Here is a 22,958-nt window from a genome sequence, read left to right as displayed (position 1 = left end):
CTACCTCGGACAAAGAATTAGTCAAGCTATTCAAAGGGGGAACGCTGCCAGTATCTTCGGAACCTTGCCTAAAGGGACTCCTTTTAATGATATATTTTAGTTTATGTTAAGTTTAGTTATTTATTTCAATGTATATGATTTCAAATAAATTATTATTAATAGTAATAGTATGCTTAATATACCAACGTGTATAAAACGCAAAGTCGAATTTACGAGCTTAAATATAAAACTTGCAAAAAGCTTCCGTGTTTCGATTTCGTGAGCGAGCTTCATAAACATTGTGCGTGTCTGTTAAATCGATATCAAAGGATGCACATATTATCCTTTCGATATGAAAACCTATCTACATAATTTTGTTTATAGGTAAACGGTTTGTTTATCGTAAGGAAGCCTATGCATAACGCGCTGGTGGCCGAGGTTAGTGGAATAAAGTTCTGTTTTTATAGAATATCGTCGTTTCAACTAACCTAAGGCCTTCCTTGATTAAAAAAATAAATCAGTGGCGCCTCTTTAGGTCTGGGACTCAGATTTCTGAATCTGTTTCATGATCATTTTTAATCCTAATAGGCAAGTAGGTGATGAGCCTCCTGTGCCTGACACACACCGTCGAGTTTTTGGGTCTAAGATATGTCGGTTTCCTCACGATGTTTTTCTTCACCGTTCGAGCTAATGTTAAATGCGCACATAGAAATAAATACCAGGGATGAGAGTCGCTTCCTTGCCTCGCCTTCCTTGATTTATTGGACAAAAAACACAATAATAATTTTTATGTTTAAACCTAGGGAGGGTTGGCGCAACCTAACAAACTCTTCCGCCTTGTAATATTAGTAGTAATCGAAATCAATAGAAATTGGTGAACTCGTGAAATCCTAATAGGCTTTCGCATATTTTAGATAGCATGTTTAGGATAATAAAAAAGCTATTTAATAATGAATTAAAAATAAGCTCTTTATTTTTTTCAACTAAACATAATTATTTTCAACACACAAATATACAGTATTTACAATATTCTTAACCTACATAATATAATTATTCAAAATGTATAATTATTTACAATTAAAAATTAATAAATAGTAAAAACAAATTTAAAAAGTTGTCTGTGGTGAGCGCTGATTCCGAGCCAATAGACCAATAATAGACTTTTGTTTCTTTTATATTGCATTTTTGTTAATGTAGCTTCCTATTGCCATGAGATTAAATAAAGTAGTGTATGCAACTGCATATAATTCGGTATTAAAACACTTGTTTTTTAATAGCCTCTATTATATGACAGTTGCATAAACTACCATAACGTAGGTGGCAAACCTTTTAAAGAACAGATATACCTAATGTATTTCATTTATATTCATAAAAGACACCAATGTATCTTACACAATCTACACTAATCGAAATCGAAAGCTAATTTAAAACGTCTGTGGCAGCTAATTCTGTATTGCGATAATTATTAATTGAGCGATGAAGGCAGCTCTGGTGTCACCGGTAGGTACTATCTACCATGCCCCAACTAAAATCTTTAATTCGTGCCTGTGCACTTGAACCCCACGGCCCTTGAGTAAAAGGAACAAAATCAAAGTTGGATGAAATCCTCTTATATTTTTATAAGGGGACGGGGCTAATATGTCCACACAAGTGGCAATCCGTATTAAACCCTGTCCTGTCCTTCAAGGGATCCTAGATATTTCATGCGCTTGTCATCGTCCCTAGCGATACCTGTCGGCTTTAAAATGGCTGGAATATTGACGAAGACAAGGGAGCGGTGTATGATGACGTTGAGCGCGGCGTGGCGAGAAAAGCGACTTGCACTCTTTTGGAAATGTCCATGGTGCCCAAGGCTACTTACTTTAATGCCGCACTTGGAGAACATATGGGCACTGCAGAGTGAAGGTTGATGGCAATGCTAAGAGATTCAATGTCCAAAAGAGTGCCAGTGTTTTGCGATGGTTGAGCATGAAGTCAATGACCCGCGTTACTGCTACCAGCCTTGCGTGGTTTGTAATTGATATGTGACCTAATAAGTTGTCGAATTCGAATTTTCCAGCTCCTTTGAAAATTGACGTTAGAAGGTAAATTCAAGCCTGACCTGAAAGCTAGCCACACCCTTCAGATATAAATTTAATTTTAGAATTAAATATATATAAATACTATATAAATAAAATAATGATTAATCTGTTCTTTCCCAAAGACAGACAGAGATCCCGCCTCCACTTACTAAGATATCAACATTCTCAAAGTCTCAATACTTCGTGCACTTTTAAAATATTCCATACGCCCTCGTCGGTTATGGTCTTTGACCTGTCATTATTGAAAGTGCAGCGATACTAGCTATAGTTACGTACTATCTATTCTGATGATTGATTGATTATGATTTATCCATATGTATAAATCATTTCAGCATAGAATTTTTCTAGAATTTAAATCACAAACAGAAAGTCGATCTTTGTCCCGTGACCTGAACCTTGATAAACGTTAATGTCCCTCGCTATTGATAGCTCATACATTAACAACACTTAACATATTAAAATCAACTGCACACCACTTTCTATTTCAATAGTAATAAATTGGTTTTACTAATTATGATTATTGAATACATAGTTTGAACTCCACCATTATTCATTTCGTTTCGAGATACTCAAATTCGTTAACGTCTTTAAGATTACAGCTGTTCCCATAGTTGTCCATTAAGTAATCTCTAATTGTAGATTTAAATATATATGTAAAGGATATGTCTACATAATTTAATGCATTATAATATTAAGAAATTTATGATTACTTGGATAGTGATAAACTTATTTAACTAAATGGTTTAAGTAATCGTTAACTTTTAATGAAGCCAGTTATTACGGCCGTGAGTTACATTAAACGCGATACCATGTGTTGATTTAGCGTTTATTTATTACCTGCACCACTTCATTTATGCATTTTATTTACATCTGTAATGCAGTCGCTTTTTTGGTGTTGCAACATTCAAAACCTATATATATATAGGTTTCGAATGGTGTCTATTCGTCAAGGACCTGACTCAAAGGTGTGGTCAGGAAAAGAAATGAAAAAAATAATTATGTTTAATTTATCAGTATTATATCAAATCATTTTAGAATTATCATAAGTACAATTTGATTAAATATAATATTATCTAGGGATCAATGCAAGAAATAACATAAATTATCAATTTCACTATATGTGCAATGCACATCAATTATTTGTCTCAAAGAATCAGAAGTAGTGTTTAAGTATTATAAGGTAATAATGCCCGATTGACTTTTGGACTAGTCATGCAAATATTATCGTTAACTCTTGACTTGTTTTCTTAAGCTTTAATCAATATTATCGATTAAGTAAATAAGTACCTACCTACCGACCAACTCAGATAAGCTTTATAGGTATTAATTATTATTAAATTACTAACACACAACTTGGTTACAAATAAATGTATCAATAATTTAACGTTGAGATGTTAGGGTCAGTATTTTTCAAGGAGTAAAACAAATATTTTATTTAATAAATTATATATTTTTCGAAGTTTACCTTAGTAGGTACATTTAAATAAACATTTATAATAATATTCGAAGTCTTAACATCTAAACTTAATATTAAAATGGCAAGTTCTTAAAGGACTTTAACAATAATATTCATCTACGTAGTAGCTACAATGGCGTCGTCCTCAGTTCGCGGAACCATTGATATATATTCGTCCGGACAAGAGGCCAACGAGAAACAGAGAGCGTGTTATTAAAAGGCGTGTACTATATTAATCAGTGCATTCACACGCTCCTCAGGTACAAAGTGTATTACACCAGCCTTTTCAATACTCAGTTGGGTGCCTGTGGTGGAGTCTTGCAGGGCTCCGGCGTTGGCGGGCGGCGATCGTCCGGTGAACGGGACTGGAAGTACGCGCAGTATGGCAGAGGATCCCAATACGCAAAAAGAGCTTCGCGTGTGTCAAGCACAGTATTCAAAAGCTTTCCTACAGTTGCACCATGAGCACATCCTTTGGATCCTTGGCACAAATAAGGTAAAGACACACCAACGCGTGCACCGATTGCCACTATTTTCTTTTTACCGTTTTCAGGATTTTCATCTTTCACCAACCTGAAGGATATGTGACCAGTCATTGGGCGCGCGGCGGTAAGACACGAAACGAATTTCTGTACCCATGCATCTGTATCTTCATCCTTTTGTGGTATTAAACCCTTTCTATCAGACTCTAATCGGCAAGTAACATTATTAACTGCCCGCGATTCTTTCAATGTAGTACAGGTCATTAGCTTTTCTCCCTTTGGTTCTCTTATGATGACCCAAGGCTTTTCTGCACTGATTTCACGATGGAATCTAAAATGCGTTACACTTTCCGGCAATACAAATCTCATACGGTCTCTCGCCCCTCTTGCACCGGCACTTACAATATAATATTTTTTGCCCTTTATGGCACGAGTCTCATACCAAGATCTGACATCATCCTCGCTGGCAACAACCCAAAATTGCGGTGTTGGTAAACCTGCTACGCGACACACTCGGATAAGTTCCAGTGGATCATCTAAAGCGACAACGTCACGAGCACACGGCACAAAACACTGACACCCAATCACTTCAAGATGAGGTTTCGCTAAAGCATCAAAGTAAGCAGGCGTCGAAGAACTGACAGGTACATAAAATACAATCGACTCTTTCTGAACAATTTCCTTTAAGGCTCGGGTGTACGCCAAGGGATCACCAGAATTTGGTCGAGGTACAGTATAAAACTTACTAACAGCAGCCGAATATTTTAGCAAAGGGAACTGGCCCTCAATTTCAAAGGCTATCACTTTGGCACCGGCGGAGTGAAAGTTCCGTGCGAGATGTAATGCTTGAATAGAACTTCCACCACTAATTAATACTGTTTTCTGCTTGTTGGGGCTGCTTGATAAGGCACTCCCGACCATCTTCAATAATCCAAGTGGGCACTGGATACACTTCCAAAATATGAACAACGATGCGGCAATCCACAGAGTCGGTAGCACCAAGAGTATTTGCTTCCAAGCTGGATGTGCGATAATGTTAAGTATCGCAAACAGCGGTCGAAGAAATTGACGTGGTAACCATGTGAGGATCCGTATGAATTTCCATAATGGCGATGGGTGTTCCGGCGGCACAGCTTGTTCCTCAGGTATAAGAGAGAATGAAGAAGAGAAGGATCGCCGTAGAGTGTAAGGTGGTTGGTGGGGACATCGCTTAGGTCTTGGCGAAAAAAGAAGATCAGTATTAGAACGTACAAAGCGGTACTCAGGCGCACAGGCCGGCATGGCGAACGACGGGTACTAACTGACGCGCGCTTTATCGCTCACTGCATATAAACGGCGTCGTTATCTTTATACTATGCCTGCTGGAATCATCTTTGTACCCAATTAACTGTTACCTACTTAAAAATAAATAAAAAATTTGCCGCAATTAGTTAATATGGATAGTGGACCATTAGAAAATTATTATTATTAGTTTTTTAACTCTTTATCACTTAAGTATTATGATCATAAACTTATTCAAATAAAAAACTTATTTGCTTAAATTTAACTAATTGAATTAATTAAAGTTTAGGCTTTTTAAGTTTACAAGATTTAAATATATCGATTTTTATATTTTACAATTGTATCAGGAAAAATAACTTAAGTATAAGTTACTTTCAACCCTAAGGGTTGGTTTATACGGTTCCAGCTTGTAACGCAAAACCGTGAACTGAAAAACTGAACTGATTTTAATTTTTTATCAGATTTTCTTTTAAATTCAATAAAAAAAAATTCGTCACAAATAAGTCATAGTCGCTATTTCGAACATCTGGCATTCACTCATTTGAGCAGTTTACCGGCATATTATAGTAAAAAAAAAAGTGTCATTCAGGCCAGTATCACTGATTTAGTAAAAGGTACACCAGTGTGGTAGATTATGGCCTGCTATCCTTCATTAGAGTCCTACCTATCAGAAGTTTTTATAAAGGCTGTTCTTTTTTGCTAGTTCATATGCTATATGAAATGTAAAAAAAACGGAAAAGTAATTTATGAATCGAAGCAATACAGAGGTATTGTTTCCATATTATCATCTATTTGTAATACTACATGTCCTAAGTAATTAAGTAAATTAAAAAAATGAAAATAATAATTATTGGGACAAAAATTTTAAAATTTTCCATTAGGTACTTATGTAAATTTTAGGTACTACTACTAAACATAGGATTTTATAACTAACAAATAAGCAAAGCCTCAGTCAACAGGTATCATATAATTTTTATTATGTAAAATAGATTCTACGTAATACACCTAGTTTTCAACTACAACAAATAATAACTTTATCATGAACTACTTGACTTATTTTTCTACCAGTAATATACTGAATCTAGTTATACAAATCTTAAATAAATTAAAATAATATGCAGGAATAACACAGCCGTCAATCCGCCTTTGTCAAAATCTTCATGGAAGACAATGTTACTAATACCTAAATAAAAATGCAGTATTAAAAAGTATAAAATAGTAGTAGCCTCTTACCACTTGTTAGAATAATTATGGCTATGTTAAAAAATTGGCAGCATTTTACAATGAAAGTTTCATGCAAATTATATACATATTTAATCAATAAATTGTATACATTACACTAAAAATAAATAAAAATGTACAATTAAGACAGAGAAAAATGCAGTTACACAATGAATGGTAAGTTTGTTTCTTTTAGGTCTATTGAGCCATTCTTGCACACTATATGAAGCTCATTTTTACGATCCTTTTCATACCTAAATCTCATGGGATGAGAGTCATCCATAAATCTTCCTTTCTTCAATATCTTTTCATCAACTTTTATTTTGTCTGCTATTAGATTGGTTTTTGGCAAATTTTTCTCAATTTCATGTACTAATAGTTCAACTTTGCCTTTCTCGTGAATAAATATACTACTTTTGTGAGTAAACTCTGTAGCATGCATGAAAACATCACCACTCTTAAGGGTAGCTTCAAGATTTCCAGAAAATCCTTGTATATGTAGGTTTCCCTTTTGTATTATTTCTATCTTGACTGTTCTGTGCAAGTGTTTCAAACTTATATTTCCCATTAGAGTTATGAAGTGGGAATTGTCACTGTAACATGAGTTAACAGATATTGGACCAGCATGTGTTGTAACATGAAAAGCGTTAGCCATTATGCTATTACATTTAATTGATCCATTCAATCCTGAGGTCATTTCAATATTTGAAGATTGTAATCTTCCCTCTGCCTCAATATTACCAGAAGCACTTTCAACTTTTATATTGTCCGCCTTTAAGTCTGCAATGTTAATTGTACCTTTCTGTGTCTTCACAATAAATTCTTCAGCCTCTAATTTACTTAAATGCACTGAGGCTTCTTCACTGGTCGAAACTTGAACTTTCAGCTTATAAGGAACATGCACAAGGCAAACATCATTTCGGTCTGGTGTCTTATTTTTATTAAGTAGCTCTAGCCTTTTCGAAGTTTGTTTAACTTGGAAATCATTAGTATCCTGACCCTTACTATACAAAGTCATAGTTAACTTATTGTGAGCTTTTAAGTCGTTGACATCTATAGGAAGAACTTTGACGTGTATTGGACTATCAATAAATATACTTGTATTCGTATCAATAACCTTTTCCACCGTCCTAACGACATTCAAATTTTTCAAGTCTGGGAGGCTACTATAATCTTTACAAGATAACCTCAATATCTTGAGACATTTGTGAAGAACACGGAGCCTTCCTACGGAAAACATTCTTGCAGACTTTCTCTTTAGAAGAGTATACATAAATACATATTTTAATATTGTAACTGTAATTATTACATCATTACTTCACAACAATTGTTTTTCACCATCACAATTGGTAAATCTCCGACATTTCATTTTCGTAAATCAAATTCCAAGCAGCTGATTTGGACGGTTTATTAATAGTCAAATCGATAACTGACAATTAACATCACGTTAAACTCAAAAGTGCGCAGGCGCGGTCTGGCGGAGTACAATAATTTGTTTTCGCTTTTGTGTGAGAAATAAATTTATGGGTATTGTAGTTTAAAATGAAATAGTAAGCAAGTAAATAAACAAGTTTCGGAATAGTGATCGAAGTTGGAACTTGAATCTTGGGTTCACAGTAATTATAAAAAAAGGAATTAATAATGCAAGTTCTTTTTGGTACCTTGCGAAAACCACATTAATGCGAGAAATTATTTTATCAGTTCAATCAGTTGAATTACCTACCCATTACGATGAATCCAAAGTTAAAAGCAGCTTTTACTCAGATGAAACCAGTATGCGATAAGTTGATGATAAATCCTACACCAGAGAACATCAAAGATTACTTAGAACTGATAAATGACCTGAAAAGGGAGTACTTGCAAGATTTACAACAGTATTTGCTGTTCCCCATAATTTCACATTTACAGTCAAAGGAAATGGAGTATGTATTGTTGGTATCAAATAAAAACACACAAAAAGACCTCCATTGTAATGGTTTTGATTTTCTTGTTTGTTGTAGATTTTCTGTTAATAAAATGATCTTAAAATAAGAATCTTATATTATCATAAGAGTGTAATCAAAAAAGTTACTTAGATACATAATCATCATCTTGATATTGCATACATCTTAATACATAAATATTCATTTATAAAATTTTATGGGATTTTTTCTAAGATATACATACAATATATTATATATTTATACATGGTCTATTACAGAGGACGACATGAAGTTCACAGATTTTTGCTTATTGCCATGAAGGTGATTTTAGATAAAATAAATGTTGTGAGCTTTGAACTGTGCATTAAGATTGAGATGACTTTAGCTGTTTTAGCATTTGATAAAAATAAACCAGGCATGAGTGAGTATTAGTCTAGATAGTCTAGTCCTAGTCTTTCTAATCAAATATTGTGACATGCGATGCTATGCATTTTTATGTTTGTAAGAAAACATGTAAAAAAGATTAAAGTAAATCAAAAATAATATTTTCCGAAATATTAAGTCAAATACATGTTGTGTTAGCAAATACAAAAATCAAATTAATAATGCCAATGCCATGAATCATTAAATAATCTGACTCGCTTATTCATCAATATATTTTAATTGTTACATTTTATTTCTTATAGTTGCTGAAATTCCTGAAGAAATGAAACTAACTGCAATACAGTGTATGACCTCTCTCATGTTGAATATAGAAACACCACTAAGATTGAGATTGATCAAAAGTCATGCCCCGTTGTTAGCTCAAGCGATATTTGTATCCGTGCACATGGCCAAACTAGAAAAGTTCAGAATACTTAGGTAAGTTTTAATAACAAATTTCATAGATTTCCTCCTTATCAGAATTCTAAATTTCATTTTAGTGTATCAACTAGTGTGTGTTTAGATATAATTTGTTCAATCTTCTATATAAAAATATTTGTTAAATTAAATTAATTATTAATTAGGTGTTTTAGGACTTTTGTATGTTTATGAATAAGGCCACAGATGAAGGCTAGTGTATTGTTAAACTTGAAATTTTTTTTAGTCTTTGGAAAATATTATAACCAATATATACAACTACAATCTATAAAATGTGACTTTCAGGCTTGCTGCTTTAGAAAGCCTTTTAGCACACACAAGTATGCACTCAAAACTCACAGATGCAACCTGCATGATTACTGACCCAGTACTTGAAGAAGCCGTAGTACAAATGCTATGTTGTATTTTGCCTGGTGTTCTGGCAACTTTACAAGATGTGGCAATGTGTCCTAATAATCCTGGCCATGCAGTAATTGTGGTAAGGTAATTTTTTTGTGGATCTCTGACATCTAAGTTGTACTTACACTTACTTAGTTTTAAATACCAATTATAACTGGACATAGCAATTAAAAAGTTAAAATTCATAATTTTTCAGAATCTATTTCACAGCCATTCTCTTCTAAAACTAACACACTCTTAGTGATTTATATTGTATAACTAGCTGCCCCCGCGAACTTCGTTTCTCCTTAAGGCCTAGCTGAGCCTAGAATATGCATAAAAAATTTCATAAGAATCGGTTGAGCCGTTTTTGAGGAGTATTGGAACGAACATTGTGACACGAGAATTTTATATATTAGATTTATTACTCTGTATGTTTTAAAGCAGGTGATAAGCTATTGATTTTTTAGTCAAGACATGCCGCTTTCCTCAACTTATTTTCGTTTTATGAGCTAGAGTTGGAATGCACAAACTCAGTTTTGAGAGTTGCACAATTGGCCACAAATTTTGTATTTTTATAAGGATATTTATAAATATTTCAGATGGCTTTAAATGCTACACACCGGATAATGTGTATGACAATGAATGACAAGCATTTGAAAGCCAGGTCAACGGTATCAGTTGCCGATATCATAAAAGTGATCAAGGAGAAGGAAAATGCTAATTATGTAAGCAAGGGTAATTGAGGTATATCATATTATAGGTGTTGCATGGATGTGTTGTATAGAAATAAAAATTTATCTTCCTTAAACTTTTCAACTTATCTTCTGAATAGCACGTTTGGTCTTTTATGAAACCTAATATATATTTATTTAAAGTTATTTCCTAAAATTTGTTGAATTTGTTTTTTTTTATGGTGGCAATAACTGTTATAACTACATATAAAAAAAAGGGTGCGTGTACTTATATGTACGCGAGTAAGAAGTTACACTTCTTTGGATTTCTTTATTTTCAAAATATTAAATAAGAAATATTTAACGTTAATAATACTTAATATTTAGTATATTTAGTATATTATTCAATTATTAATTAATATGAATAATTATTATTATTTTATTATATTATTCATTCAATTTAATAACTAGGTATGTTTCATAACCTTTTAACTAAGTAACAATAGGTCTTTGTGAAAAAGCATTGCTAAATTTCTTTGAAAAAATAATTAAAACTCCTTTATTTGTTTAAAAGGTACTACAAAGGTCATTATGGTCATTCAAAATTCTTGCTATATATTCTTGCATAGCTGCTAACTTCACGCATATTCTATTTCTTTTTACTTGTAGATTGTCTTATTCCCATCTCGCTCGCGCACGTTTGGCGCCCGGCTGGTTTAAAAAGAAATCGTTAGTGGGCAACTTCATACTGATAATTTTGAGTCAAGGTGCGCGCGCATCGTAAAATTTCACTCTCATCAATTTTTCAAAACGCGTCTAAAGAAGTATAACTTCAAAAAGTAGTTTTAAATTAGTATTTACAACAGAGTTGTGTACTAAATACAATAATGAGATTAGTAAATCTACCCTTTTCTATGAAAAAGTAAATCATAATATCCAGTAAACATGCCTTTCAAATAATTCCTTCCCTATTCTATTAGAAGTAACAATAATTATTAAATTCCTTTATAGCTAAAACATCACAGCTTACAAAACTTAGCAAGGAATGGTTCGAAATGGCGGGTGAGAAGTTGGAGGCTGTTATGCGCAGTTTGGTGCGATTGGGCGCACACGAGCATTACAAAGTCAGAAAAGAGCTCTCTGTATTGTGCTACAGGGTGCTCTCTGAGTGCAATAGGTATGTTTATACAGGTCGTTTATTTTAATTAAATAAAAAAATTTACTAAAAATTAATAGCTTTTTTAATTTTTAATCAGTTATAAATGTGTCAATTTTTTTTTTTGTAATTGTACATATATTTTTATGTATTTTTTTTGTGATTCATGACTAAAGATAAGCTTTTACTTTTTATTTTTGGTTTTCTAATTGTAAAGCTCGCGCCGGGCAGCGGGCCCCGACTCGCCTATAAATATTATGACGATATTTTCGGAGTAGTTGTCGCCCGGGCCCGGCGGGAGACGCCAACCCTTTAAGGCAATAATGTCCCTTTTTAAGAAAGGGGAGATTTTGACACTCCCCTGCTGCTTGGCCACTCGGTCACAAATCTGCCTGATTGCGTGGCTGATAGGCTAGGATGTAGGGGCCCCTGTTTAAAAAAAAATGTAAAGTTCAATTTAGTTATGCATTTGTTGTACCTTAGCCTTAGTATTTCTTTTTCCTTACTTGGGTTGCCTGGAAGAGATAGCTTGTTATATATAAAGTTAGATAATGCTGCCTGTTACCTCCTTAATTTATTTTATCTGAATATGCAACAAATTGTTAATAAATAAAACAAATACGTAAAATAGTGTTTTACCATTGTTGCATTATATTAAGACGTATTAACAGAACTGGCACTTGAAACTTCTTAGGTACTGTTGTTACTACTTTCAAAACTGTTGGATTTTTTTTACATATTGAACCTATTTTTATTATATTGTAATTATTATTATTTTTCATCAAAGTCAAATTTCCATGTTTACATTGCTTTAATACATTTAATGAATTAATAAAAATAAAATAATTTCAGCACAATGCAACCATCAATATCAATGTGTCTCGATATTTTGATCTCTCTATCGAGTGATTCATATACTCAAGTGGCGAATTACTGTTCACATGCACGTGCGCAGTATTTCCGCAACGCATCACCGAACTCTATGCTTAATGTTATGGACAGCCTCACAAGGAATCTGTTTATGGTGCTCGGATCTTTGCCCAGGATACTTAATAATATTGGTAAGTCATTTTTTTACGCCTTTTCAAAAAACGCTCATTGGTTTCTAGTAAAAAGGGCTTTCTGATCCATAGATATTAAAAGTGATTTAAATTTGGAATGTTTCCATAACCAAAAAGATTATTTACGATCATTGTATAAAAATATTACTGGCTGACAAAAAAATATCCACAAACCAAAAATATTGCCAAGTATAAAAATAAAAACGCGCGAAATGTATTATTTCTCTTAATAGTTCGAATTTAAATATAAGATAATGGAAGTTGTTCCTTTATCTTAATCTACTATATAAAAATAAGTCGGGTTTTCCTTCCTGACGCTATAACTCAAGAACGCATGAACCGATTTCCACGGTTTTGCATTCGTTGGAAAGGTCTCGGGCTCCGTGAGAAAATTCAGGAAAAATTTCAACAGAAATTACATTATAATATTCGCACCACTTGATTGTGATTGGTCAACAGCGCCTTTTTTATTTTTTTCATTTAAAAATATCATATTCTAATAGAATAAAAGGTAGAGTGCCATCCTTGGAGAGAATTAAAATATTCCGCCATTTTTAGGACTTCAGTTGCCTAACAGCTCAATGTGTGCAATTTCCTACTTATAAAAAGTTGGGTTATAGGTTTGACCTCAGCGAAAACAATATTCTTAATTTTTCTTTTCAGACTCAGCCCGTAAACTGGCCTCTTTAAACCTCTTGGAAGGTTATATAGAATTGCTAAGTGAAGGTAGCCCTCAACGCCTAACCAGTATTCTGTCTTCGAATGAGGGCTACAGCAAACTCTGTGACTCTCTCGCCTCTGCTTCGGCTATACAAACAGACTTGGCACTACTGAATCGTCATGCTGCTAGGGGTAAGAGATTTTTAAGCATAGCAGAGACAGCTCTAAACGTCACACTTACGAACAATCTTCAAGCCATATTTAAACTGAAACTATCTTCATTGATCATCAGATTTTGTTGATAAAGTTTATTTTATATAGAATTCATTACTTGATGACGCATCATTGGAAGATACTATAGTAGTCGCATTATGAACTTAGGCTTCGGGTCATAAATTATATTTATCTGTCTGTCTCGCTCGCACTTACAGGTCTTATGGAGATGTGTAAGTGTGCGTAAGAATTGTAGAGGTGCATATCGATAACAGGATAGGTATAAAAGTGAAAAAATACATATATTACATATAATTATTTAGAAAAAAAGAAAAAAAAACTAAACGGGAACAAAAAACAAACTAAACAAATAATAAAAAATATTAAATACATGAAATAAATAAATAATAAAAAGTAAAAAGTGCATATGAATCACGATAATTTACGACCAGTCTCACGTCATTTAGTAGTTATTACGAAAGTTAGGGATACGATGTGCACAGGTAATGTTTGTACAGAAGAAAATTAAAGGAAGATAGAGAAGGAGCTAAGAGAATAGGGACTGGAAGTGGATTCCAAAGCCTAACTGCAGAGACCTTAAAGGACTCGCCAAGAAAGGAGGACTCATAACTCCTCCTTTCTTCCCATGTCATAACATGGGATGGGATTTATTTAGATAAAGAAAGATGTAAAGTTTAACGCGCTTTAACCAGATAAAATTGTATTTGTGAATTTACAGATGTGACAGCTACGCCTCCAATAGACTCCCCCTGGTGCAAATTTCGTCACCTGGACAGCAAAGAATGTATCACCAAGTTCCAAAGGATCTGCCTTCTCCTCGGTGAGACTGAATGTGGACAGCTCATCCTGGATACACTCCTGGACACCTTCAGGGAGAGAAGGGACTGTGAGCTTCTGTTCCTAATGAATTTAATGGCTTCGGGTAAGAGAATTTTATGTTATTCTTTGTTTTTTATAAAGATATGCGATAAAGGTACCCTTAATAAAAATAATTTTACAAAATCGTCTGAAGAACTTTATGCTGATCCCTGCTGCCGTTTTGGAATATCCAGAAATAATTCCAGGTTTAATTGCACCACCTCAATGGCTGGAAATCTTCCACAGTCCGCTTCTTTATGCATTTTCTTTTGCGAATAACGAGCTGTGGAATCGGCTTCCAGTAGTGGTCTTTAATGGGAGATAGGACTTCGAAAAAGAGCATACTCTTCTCTTAAAGCCCGGCAACGCACCCACTAATATGTTTGTCCATCAGCTACGGTGGCTGCCTTTTATGGCTTTTCTGTAAACTCGCCCCTCCAATCATTAAAAAAATCATCTGACTATTTTTAAACTACAGATCTTTATAATGGTGTTAGTAATCCACCAAATTCACACAATGATAACACTAACTTCCTCTAAATAAAACTTTAATGAATAACACGAAGTATTGTCTTTGATTTACATAACCCTTACACATTTAAAGAAAAAACTTTTTAACCGGATTGAAGTTATGTATTATTATAAATTTACAATCCGCGAAAATAGAGGACACCGTGAGCCATTTTTGCCAAAACCCTCCATCTTTTAGTCGATACCAACTCCGGGGAAATAAATACAGATAAGGCAACTTTCTCTACAGCTGTGATACTTTTTGACATCCAACATCTTTTGTCTTCAGTCACCGTGACCACGCACGCTTTAAAGCACGCGAAACGTCGGATAAATTTAAAATTATATTAAATAGTTGTAAATTTATAATAATACATAAGTTCAATCCGGTTAAAAAGTTTTTTCTTTGAATAACACGAATTTATTATGTATTATTATAATATTAACTATAGGAAATTTTATTTAAATGTGTATCTAAACCAAACATTCTACTTTTCTAACTAAAGTATCTGTTTCAGCTCCCAAATCGACCGACTCGTTAGCCAAACGCGTGATAGACGCGTACATTGAGGAGGATATTTGGTATTTACCGCTAGAGGTCGCTAGTGAAGCACCAATCACAGATGAAGAGACCCTAGATATATCTGTTTACAACCCTCGGGCCTGGGATAAGGATAATGTACCTGGTAAGTATACTTGCTAACTAGTTTGTCAGTTCGCGCGAATTGATTTCCCATATAATTAGTACGAGTCGAATTATATTTTTTTTTTATATGGCTCTGGCACGGTTTGTGCATTAGCCAGCGTCAAGTATGAGATTTTTATCATTCTTGCTTTTTGCCTTAGAAATTCGACCGTGTCCTCCATGTACGGTTTAGGCACTCGCCCGGTACCGCACAACCGTCCCAAAGGCCGAGAACAAATTTAAATTAAATTAAAACTTGCCCTCGAACCGGGAATCGAACCCGGTACCCCTCACCTAGCTGCCACTTAATAAGACCGCTAGGCTATGAGGCCCCTCGAATTATATTCGATCTGTTTCTTTGTTTAGTTCCAATTACGGCCACGGAGCGCTGTTCAAATTTCCATACAAAAGTGTTATGTTACGTTAATTATTCGATTTATGTATTTTTGAAGTGAAACTTCTTTAGGCGCATGAGGGTAAAAATTTTACGGATGAAACGCAATAACCCTAATATTAGCGTCAAGAAAATATGTGCAGGGTTTTTTTCGAAGAAAAGCGATTGAGAGAGAGTGAGATTCTATTTTTAAAATTAAAATTTTGTACAGAGAATTTATGAAACATTAGTATTTTACATTTTATGCAAAATAATTTATTGAAATCTCAAATGACGAATTGTAAATTAAAATGCCACGTGTTTTTACTATCGAAAAAATTAATTTAACAAATGAAATTTATAATTTGTATTAATTTTCGACACTTAATATTTTAACGACAATTAAATTCATTTAGAAATCACTTTTTTAACGGATTTGAAGTTATGTTTTATTATAAATTTACAATTATTTTACACAGCTGTGATACTTTTTGACATTCAACACCTTTTGTCTTCAGTCACCGTGACCACGCACGCTGTAAAGCACGCGAAACGTCGGTTAAATTTAAAATTATGTAAATTAATTGTAAATTTATAATAAAACATAACTTCAAATCCGTTAAAAAATTGTTTTTCTATGTCTAAAAGTTATGTCAATAAAAGACAATACTAAATTCATTCAATTTCTAACATATCTTCCTTTTTTCCTCCCTCTAAGTCTCGAAAATGTAAAGTTTTAGATTTGTATAAATATGAACAAGACTTAAAAATTGGTTTGCCAAAGAAGTTTCACTTCTGACATGTGTACTTTGTACGCACGCACTTTTTTATGTTAAGTAAGGTTTTACACAGTATTTATGGTACTTCCCCACTACGTAATTTAAAAAATAACTAAAAATTTAACGAGTTTAACTACAATAGGTCTCTTCGAAGGCGCCACAGAGACCCGTTATACAGACATAAGCTATTTGACCCCCCGTACTCAAATGGTTCCAACCGGATGTCGAACCCTACGCCAGGCTCAGCACAACATGGTGCAGTGCTGCCTCCTCACTGAAGGTCTCGGGTTGATGGCCCGGCGATTAGGAAAAGACTTCCAGCCCTACTTATTGAAGACTTTGTGCTTGGTGCTTGAGAGAGTTGGTAAGAAAAATAGTTGAATATAACTGTTTATATGTTAAAAAATTGAACCTGTAAACATTCAATACAGACCTTGCTTAGCCTTGCAAGAAAAAAAATATATGAAAACAACCCAAAATGCATTTATAGATACTTATGTTATCCCGAAAATTAATATTTTATGTCGAAAATTAATTTTGAAATGAATTTCTTTCATTTTATTTATTTACAAAATCTCAATCAGTCAAACATGTGACCCTAAATTTCCCTTTATTTTACAATTTTAGGTAAGGGGAGATTTGACACCCCAGTGCTGCTTCTCAGCTACCGATCTGCCCGATTACGTGGTTGATAGGCTATTGCTTGACGTGAAGCAATGAATTAGTCAATTAATTTATATATATATATATTTTTAAGCACACTAATAAGACCACACAATGTAGGATCAGAAATGCTTTCTACAAGTAATATATTATCAATTGATAGAGAGTAAACATATACGTAATCCCCTATAACACGGTAGATTGGTTCCGCGTCCGAAACGCGTTCTCGCACATCGCGGTTATTCGAACCCATATAACCCGTTATACAGTAAAAATGATTCTCGTTTAATTTTTCTCGTTTAAAGGGTATTATGATAAAACTATGTTATGTACGTACAAATCATTATTAATTTCCCAGGACAGAAATATAACGTGTAAAATCCCCACGTTAAATGGGGGAATACCCGTGTTATACGAGAGACTAAAATCGCGTAATATGAAAATGCGTAATATGAAAAGAGTAAATAAATAAATTTCAGGCAGCAGATATGAGATGTTGCATCTGTCTGGTGTGAAAGCGATTAATGAGATAAAATCTGCGTGTGGGAATACCACTGTTGGGGAATTGATTGCGCATAATGCGGATTATTTCACCCACCAGATCACGAGGCGGCTAAAAAAGGTAATGAATAATTGTATATTATCTAAAATTAACTTGAAATTTGTACAATTAATAATATTTTTACAACCATGTAAGAGCAACACACATTTAAAAACGACAACACTTTCACCAGTTTAAAGCAACTAATATTACAACTAAACTTGTTAAAAAAATGTGATAAACGCTTTTGAATGTGACAACATTGTATTTGTGTGTTATAATAACTCATTATTATTATTATTATGTATCTTAACACACTGGCAGCTTTTAATAAGCTGATGCGCGTATATTTTTTGATTCGGAGAAACTATCCAATCTATTTTTAAAGAGATGGTGCACTGACTATACTTTCCGGAAGCCTATTCCAGTCGAATAGGCTTTAAAAGTTTTACAGTTTCGATGTCATGCTCAACCATATTTTAGGGAATTAAGCCTTTAAGAGGCGCACACTCAAGCCTGAAGCCAACACTGCTTGCGTTATTTTTGATAGGATAAAATTGTATAAAAAAAATTAATAATTTTAAATTACTTTAAGGCCTGGAACACACAGTCAGCCCTTGAGATTTTGTCTGTCGTAATGGAATACAGCGATAGCACAATACTGGAATATATGTATGGGATTGTGGAAGATGTATGTATTTTTATATGTATTTGAAATAATGCAGTTCAAATTACTCGAGAGAAAAATTTAAATAATAATAATAGGTAGTATTAGTAATAATAATTACTAAAGTAAAAATGTGGTTAATCCAATGCATTAATAGGTTCAATTTCCGTGAAAGAATTATTGTTTTGGGGTTTTAATTATTAATTATGAGTAGGAATTCGTTACTAACCTACATTTTTTTTTTAAAAACATCTCTCTAGAAATTAGTCTGCCCCATGTGACACCTTTGGGACCCTAATTAAAATAATACCTTATGTTGATATTCCAACTATTGTTCTGTTTTGTCACATTTGTAAATAAATAAAATAAATCACGAAAAGCAAATAAAACTTTACTCGTATATTACTTTTTTTTTAAATTAAGAATACAAGGAAATAAAGCGTCACAAATCATATACACATTGCTACATCATATTAGATCATAGGAATTACAATCAAGCAAGGAAAACACATAAAAGCAAGAAGCAAAAATATAGGCAAACAGAAAAGAAATTGTTGTACCCACAGAAAATCAGTGTTGCCGGTTACCAATTTTTAGTTAAAGTATAATTTTACTTATAATCAAATGAAATTGTATTTATTCTATTAGGTACTACTCCAAAGCTGCGATAAATACTACCAAAAGAATCTCTACTCATACCTACAAGTTTTTCACACATTTGTCTCGTGTATATACAAATGGTTCCCACACAAACGTACAGAAGACGAACACACAGATACGAAAGATGTACTCGATGACGTTATAGAGTATATAAAGAGTGAGGAGGAGGCACAGAGGGCGATAAATGAGAGTGAAAAGGATGGCAGGAGCGTGGAGGAAATGTTTAATGAGGATTTGGAAAGGACGGAGAATGACGCATTGGATTATGATGATACGGTGACAAGTGAGTAATATTTTTTTAATACTTTATAAGTTTATACAAACCACAGCTGCAATGCTTCCTTGAGGTCTGAACACCCTTTATTTTTAACGCTGTTCACGTTTAAGTTTTTATTTTATACGGGTGTATATTTTTTTACGTTTTGACCTCGAGAGTTTTTTCCCCCTATTATAATCTATTTGTTAACAAAGATAAAAAGTATGTCTAGAGAACCAAACATTACAGGAAACGATTTTTTTTTCATTTCATCAATGTTTGCTAAAATATTATTATAATATGGTGAAAAGGTCTTATTTATTAATAACATACATAAGTCCTTCATTAGATTATACCAGTTAAATGACATAAGAGTCTAAGAATAAAAAATAAATGGTTTTTTGACATACGAGGTTATCATTCTACAATGACGATAAGAACGTCCAATAACTCTGAAAACTCTGTTCTTGTCTAGTATTTTTATACTTACCACTGTTTAGCACATAATACTAACATGCACACACACTAATTCGCGGTTTTGTCCTTTTCAATCTTCTGATTGATACAAAAAGTTAAATAACCTCGACATTCACGTGTTGGTGGAGTTTTTGTTCGTGGGCTCTAGCAATCTTTTTTTATTATTCTGGTGACCTCCTCTACTTTAAGGTCCTGATGGAGGTCGTCACTGGAATGTATCAGGCAGCATTGACTATTCCCCTGTGCACCTTGTTTTGGAATCTTTGGATTATGTAGAGCTCAGCTACAGTCCCACAGCTGGCAACCATAAGTCGATACAAGCATTAGGGCTTGTTTATAAATAAATAATTTATTTTGTACTGATAACGTTGATGCATTCCGAGCAACCAGTACAATTTTTCTTTCTTCTATCGAAGCACTATGACATTATCAATATACACCGGCTGATGTTATGTTTGTAAAGTCTATATGAACTATCTTCAAAAAACAGATATTAATATATAAATTTTGATTAGACCCGGTACTAGAAATAGATAAAAAATATATATATTCAATCATATATTTGCACATTTTTAGAAGAAAAGCCTCCACTACCGAAACACATAGAAGTAACAATTACAATCCTCAAACGATGCATCAACTTTGTGCCAGCGAAAAACCGGGACGACGCCATCTTGACCTTACAAATTTTGACCCTGGGGTTGCCTGTTATAAAGGATTATGAGGACGAGTTGTTGCCTTTGGTTCATCAAACTTGGGGTCCGTTAGTGACAAGATTCGAAGACGCTGACACAGCGGTTCTAAGAAGAGCTCTAGATGTTCTGGTCACATTGGCAATGCTCTCCAAGGATTTCATTCGGCATCGTACTTTGAAGTGAGTTGAATTTTCCGTATTTAACATTTACAAGTCAAGTATGAGTTTTTATAAATCTTTCTTGTAACATTAAGTAATATTTTTAATTACTTATAGTAAGGGATAAAGCTAGAGAATTGCTTGCCCATCTTCAATTAGATTCCAGACCATAGACAACTTTTTGTAAATACCTACCCCTAATATAAAAGTAGTATATGTAAAATAGAGTATCACTGTTAAGTATAACAATGTTAAGTGATACAGGCGCCCATGGACACTCTCAATACCCAAGAGCTCGCAAGTGCGTTGCCGCCACATAAGACTTATACAATCACAATAGACATTATATGGCGATCGTCAACATCCACGACTGTTTTAATGTAAAGTGGGAACAATAAACCGTGATCCATGTGGTATCCAATTATTTCAGTATTATTATTATTTTCTTATGTAGCCAAGTCCACATTTCAAGGATCGTCATGCTCGCTTAAATGTCATTGCTTGTGGCGGCGTCCATGCGTCGGGTTGTCTCTCTCCCTAAAATATGGCGAGGGGGCCGATGGCTGGCCATGCGTCATACTCGTGAACGGGTGCTACTTGTGGTGACTGGTCGTACTTGAATTCGTGTATGCGGTGATGTTAATTATTTCGACTATGTGTTTGCGTGTTGTTCCCACGAGAATGTAAGTGCGTGCTCCTATTTCACCATGCCTCCTGCTGATCCCCTATCAGCAGGAGGCATGGTGAGTCTTTGTTTTTAATTTATGTTATTATTATTAATTACTTAAGATGTCATGTGGAACATGGAGTAATGGTTGCAGCTCCTTACAAACGTTGTGTAAAAAAAAACATGGCGATTAAAAAGAGTGACGGAGAGTTTATTGCCAGTTCTTCCTTCCGTTCTACGCCCTTGATTTGAGAACTGGCAGTAAATGTAAAATTAGAAGCATTAATATTTCTTTAATGACGAATCACAAGTGTACATTGTGTTACCTACGTGAATAAATGATTTTTGAATTTTGAATTTTATGTAGCCTAGGTTTTGAAAAATAGTATAATCTTTTCCTGTATTATTCTAGGGAAGTTCTACCAAAACTATACAAACAGCTTCACACGCTGTCAATAGAAAGTCATTTGAAAGACACAGGCTCAAGTTACAGACTTTCCCCCCCTTTTCACCTCCAAATAGCTGCTCTGACTGCGCTTGCGCCGCTCGCTACTGAGTTACGCCTGTCCGAAGATGATTTAGAAGAAGCTATGAAGTGTGTTTCCATATATTTGTCTAGGAAACAGCCAAAACCGCTGCAGGTAATAGAATAACAACAGCTCTGATTTTTTGACATTTATTTTAAAATGTTGAAACACAACCAACCATATTTTAATTTTATTTTTTGTATTGATTTAACTCTAAAGTGCATATTTTAATTTGTATTTTAATTCACAATATCGTCTTGAGCGCTGTCAAATATGTAGAACTAGATTTTTTTCGATTGATTACCGTGTAGCAATGACTATGTCGTTAGTAAATTTTTGTGCAAAAAATTAATTCACGTAAATATTTATAAGTTGACATTCCCCTCACACAGCACCGTACATATTTAAATATCCTGGATTAAATCCCGGAATGTTTCATTAATAATAATAATCAGTGGCGCTACAACCTCTATAGGTCTTGGCCTCAGATTTCTGAATCTGTTTCATGATCATTTTTAAATCTAATAGGCAAGTAGGTGATTAGCAGGTGCCTGACACACGCCGTCGACTTTTTGGGTCTAAGACATGTCGGTATCCTCACGATGATTTCCTTCACCGTTCGAGCGAATGTTAAATGCGCACATAAAAAGAAAGTCCATTGGTGCACAGTCGGGGATCGAACCTACGACCTCAGGGATGAGAGTCGCACGCTGAAGCCACTAGGCCAACACTGCTCAGGAATGTTTCATTAGCATTTGTTATTTCCAATTTCAGGCCCTCGCCATACAGTTCTTTAAAACGATCCTGTCATACAACTTCGGCGCAGCGTGGCTTTATTTACGAGGATTTTGTAACAACTCAAATATAATCGAACCCCCTAACAACAAATTCATAAAGCTCGCTGAAATTATTGGAACTCCATATGAATGTGATAATAAGGATTATGATAAAAATGTAAAAGCTATAATATTCGATTAAATGTTTTGGTCTAATGGA

General features: G+C 34.0%; 3 protein-coding genes across 4 annotated transcripts; 1 reads left to right on the top strand and 2 right to left on the bottom strand.

The window, feature by feature from the left end:
- Positions 1-3,516: 3,516 nt before the first annotated feature.
- Positions 3,517-5,324, bottom strand: LOC125057641. The gene has a single exon (XM_047661417.1). It carries the CDS (start codon positions 5,277-5,279, stop codon positions 3,810-3,812), a length of 1,470 nt encoding a protein of 489 aa, XP_047517373.1. The 5' UTR covers positions 5,280-5,324; the 3' UTR covers positions 3,517-3,809.
- Positions 5,325-6,576: 1,252 nt separating this feature from the next.
- On the bottom strand, positions 6,577-7,902 carry LOC125057643. Its single transcript, XM_047661418.1, has one exon. It carries the CDS (start codon positions 7,771-7,773, stop codon positions 6,664-6,666), a length of 1,110 nt encoding a protein of 369 aa, XP_047517374.1. The 5' UTR covers positions 7,774-7,902; the 3' UTR covers positions 6,577-6,663.
- Positions 7,903-7,978: 76 nt separating this feature from the next.
- Positions 7,979-22,958, top strand: LOC125057640 (TELO2-interacting protein 1 homolog). 2 transcript variants are annotated; one of them, XM_047661415.1, is made up of 17 exons: positions 7,979-8,431; positions 8,701-8,843; positions 9,109-9,283; positions 9,569-9,761; positions 10,264-10,399; positions 11,347-11,512; positions 12,344-12,552; positions 13,216-13,404; positions 14,165-14,368; positions 15,333-15,500; positions 16,794-17,015; positions 17,794-17,936; positions 18,451-18,546; positions 19,171-19,465; positions 20,492-20,789; positions 21,848-22,076; positions 22,737-22,958. In XM_047661415.1, exons 1-17 carry the CDS (start codon positions 8,232-8,234, stop codon positions 22,938-22,940), a joined length of 3,270 nt encoding a protein of 1,089 aa, XP_047517371.1. In that variant the 5' UTR covers positions 7,979-8,231; the 3' UTR covers positions 22,941-22,958. The 2 variants fall into 2 exon arrangements, with proteins under 2 accessions (XP_047517371.1, XP_047517372.1); XM_047661416.1 differs by having other exon boundaries at positions 7,980-8,422.

This window comes from Pieris napi, chromosome 17 (genome assembly GCF_905475465.1).
Source record: "Pieris napi chromosome 17, ilPieNapi1.2, whole genome shotgun sequence".
NCBI lineage: Eukaryota > Metazoa > Arthropoda > Insecta > Lepidoptera > Pieridae > Pieris > Pieris napi.
This window is presented reverse-complemented; position numbering and strand designations above follow the sequence as displayed.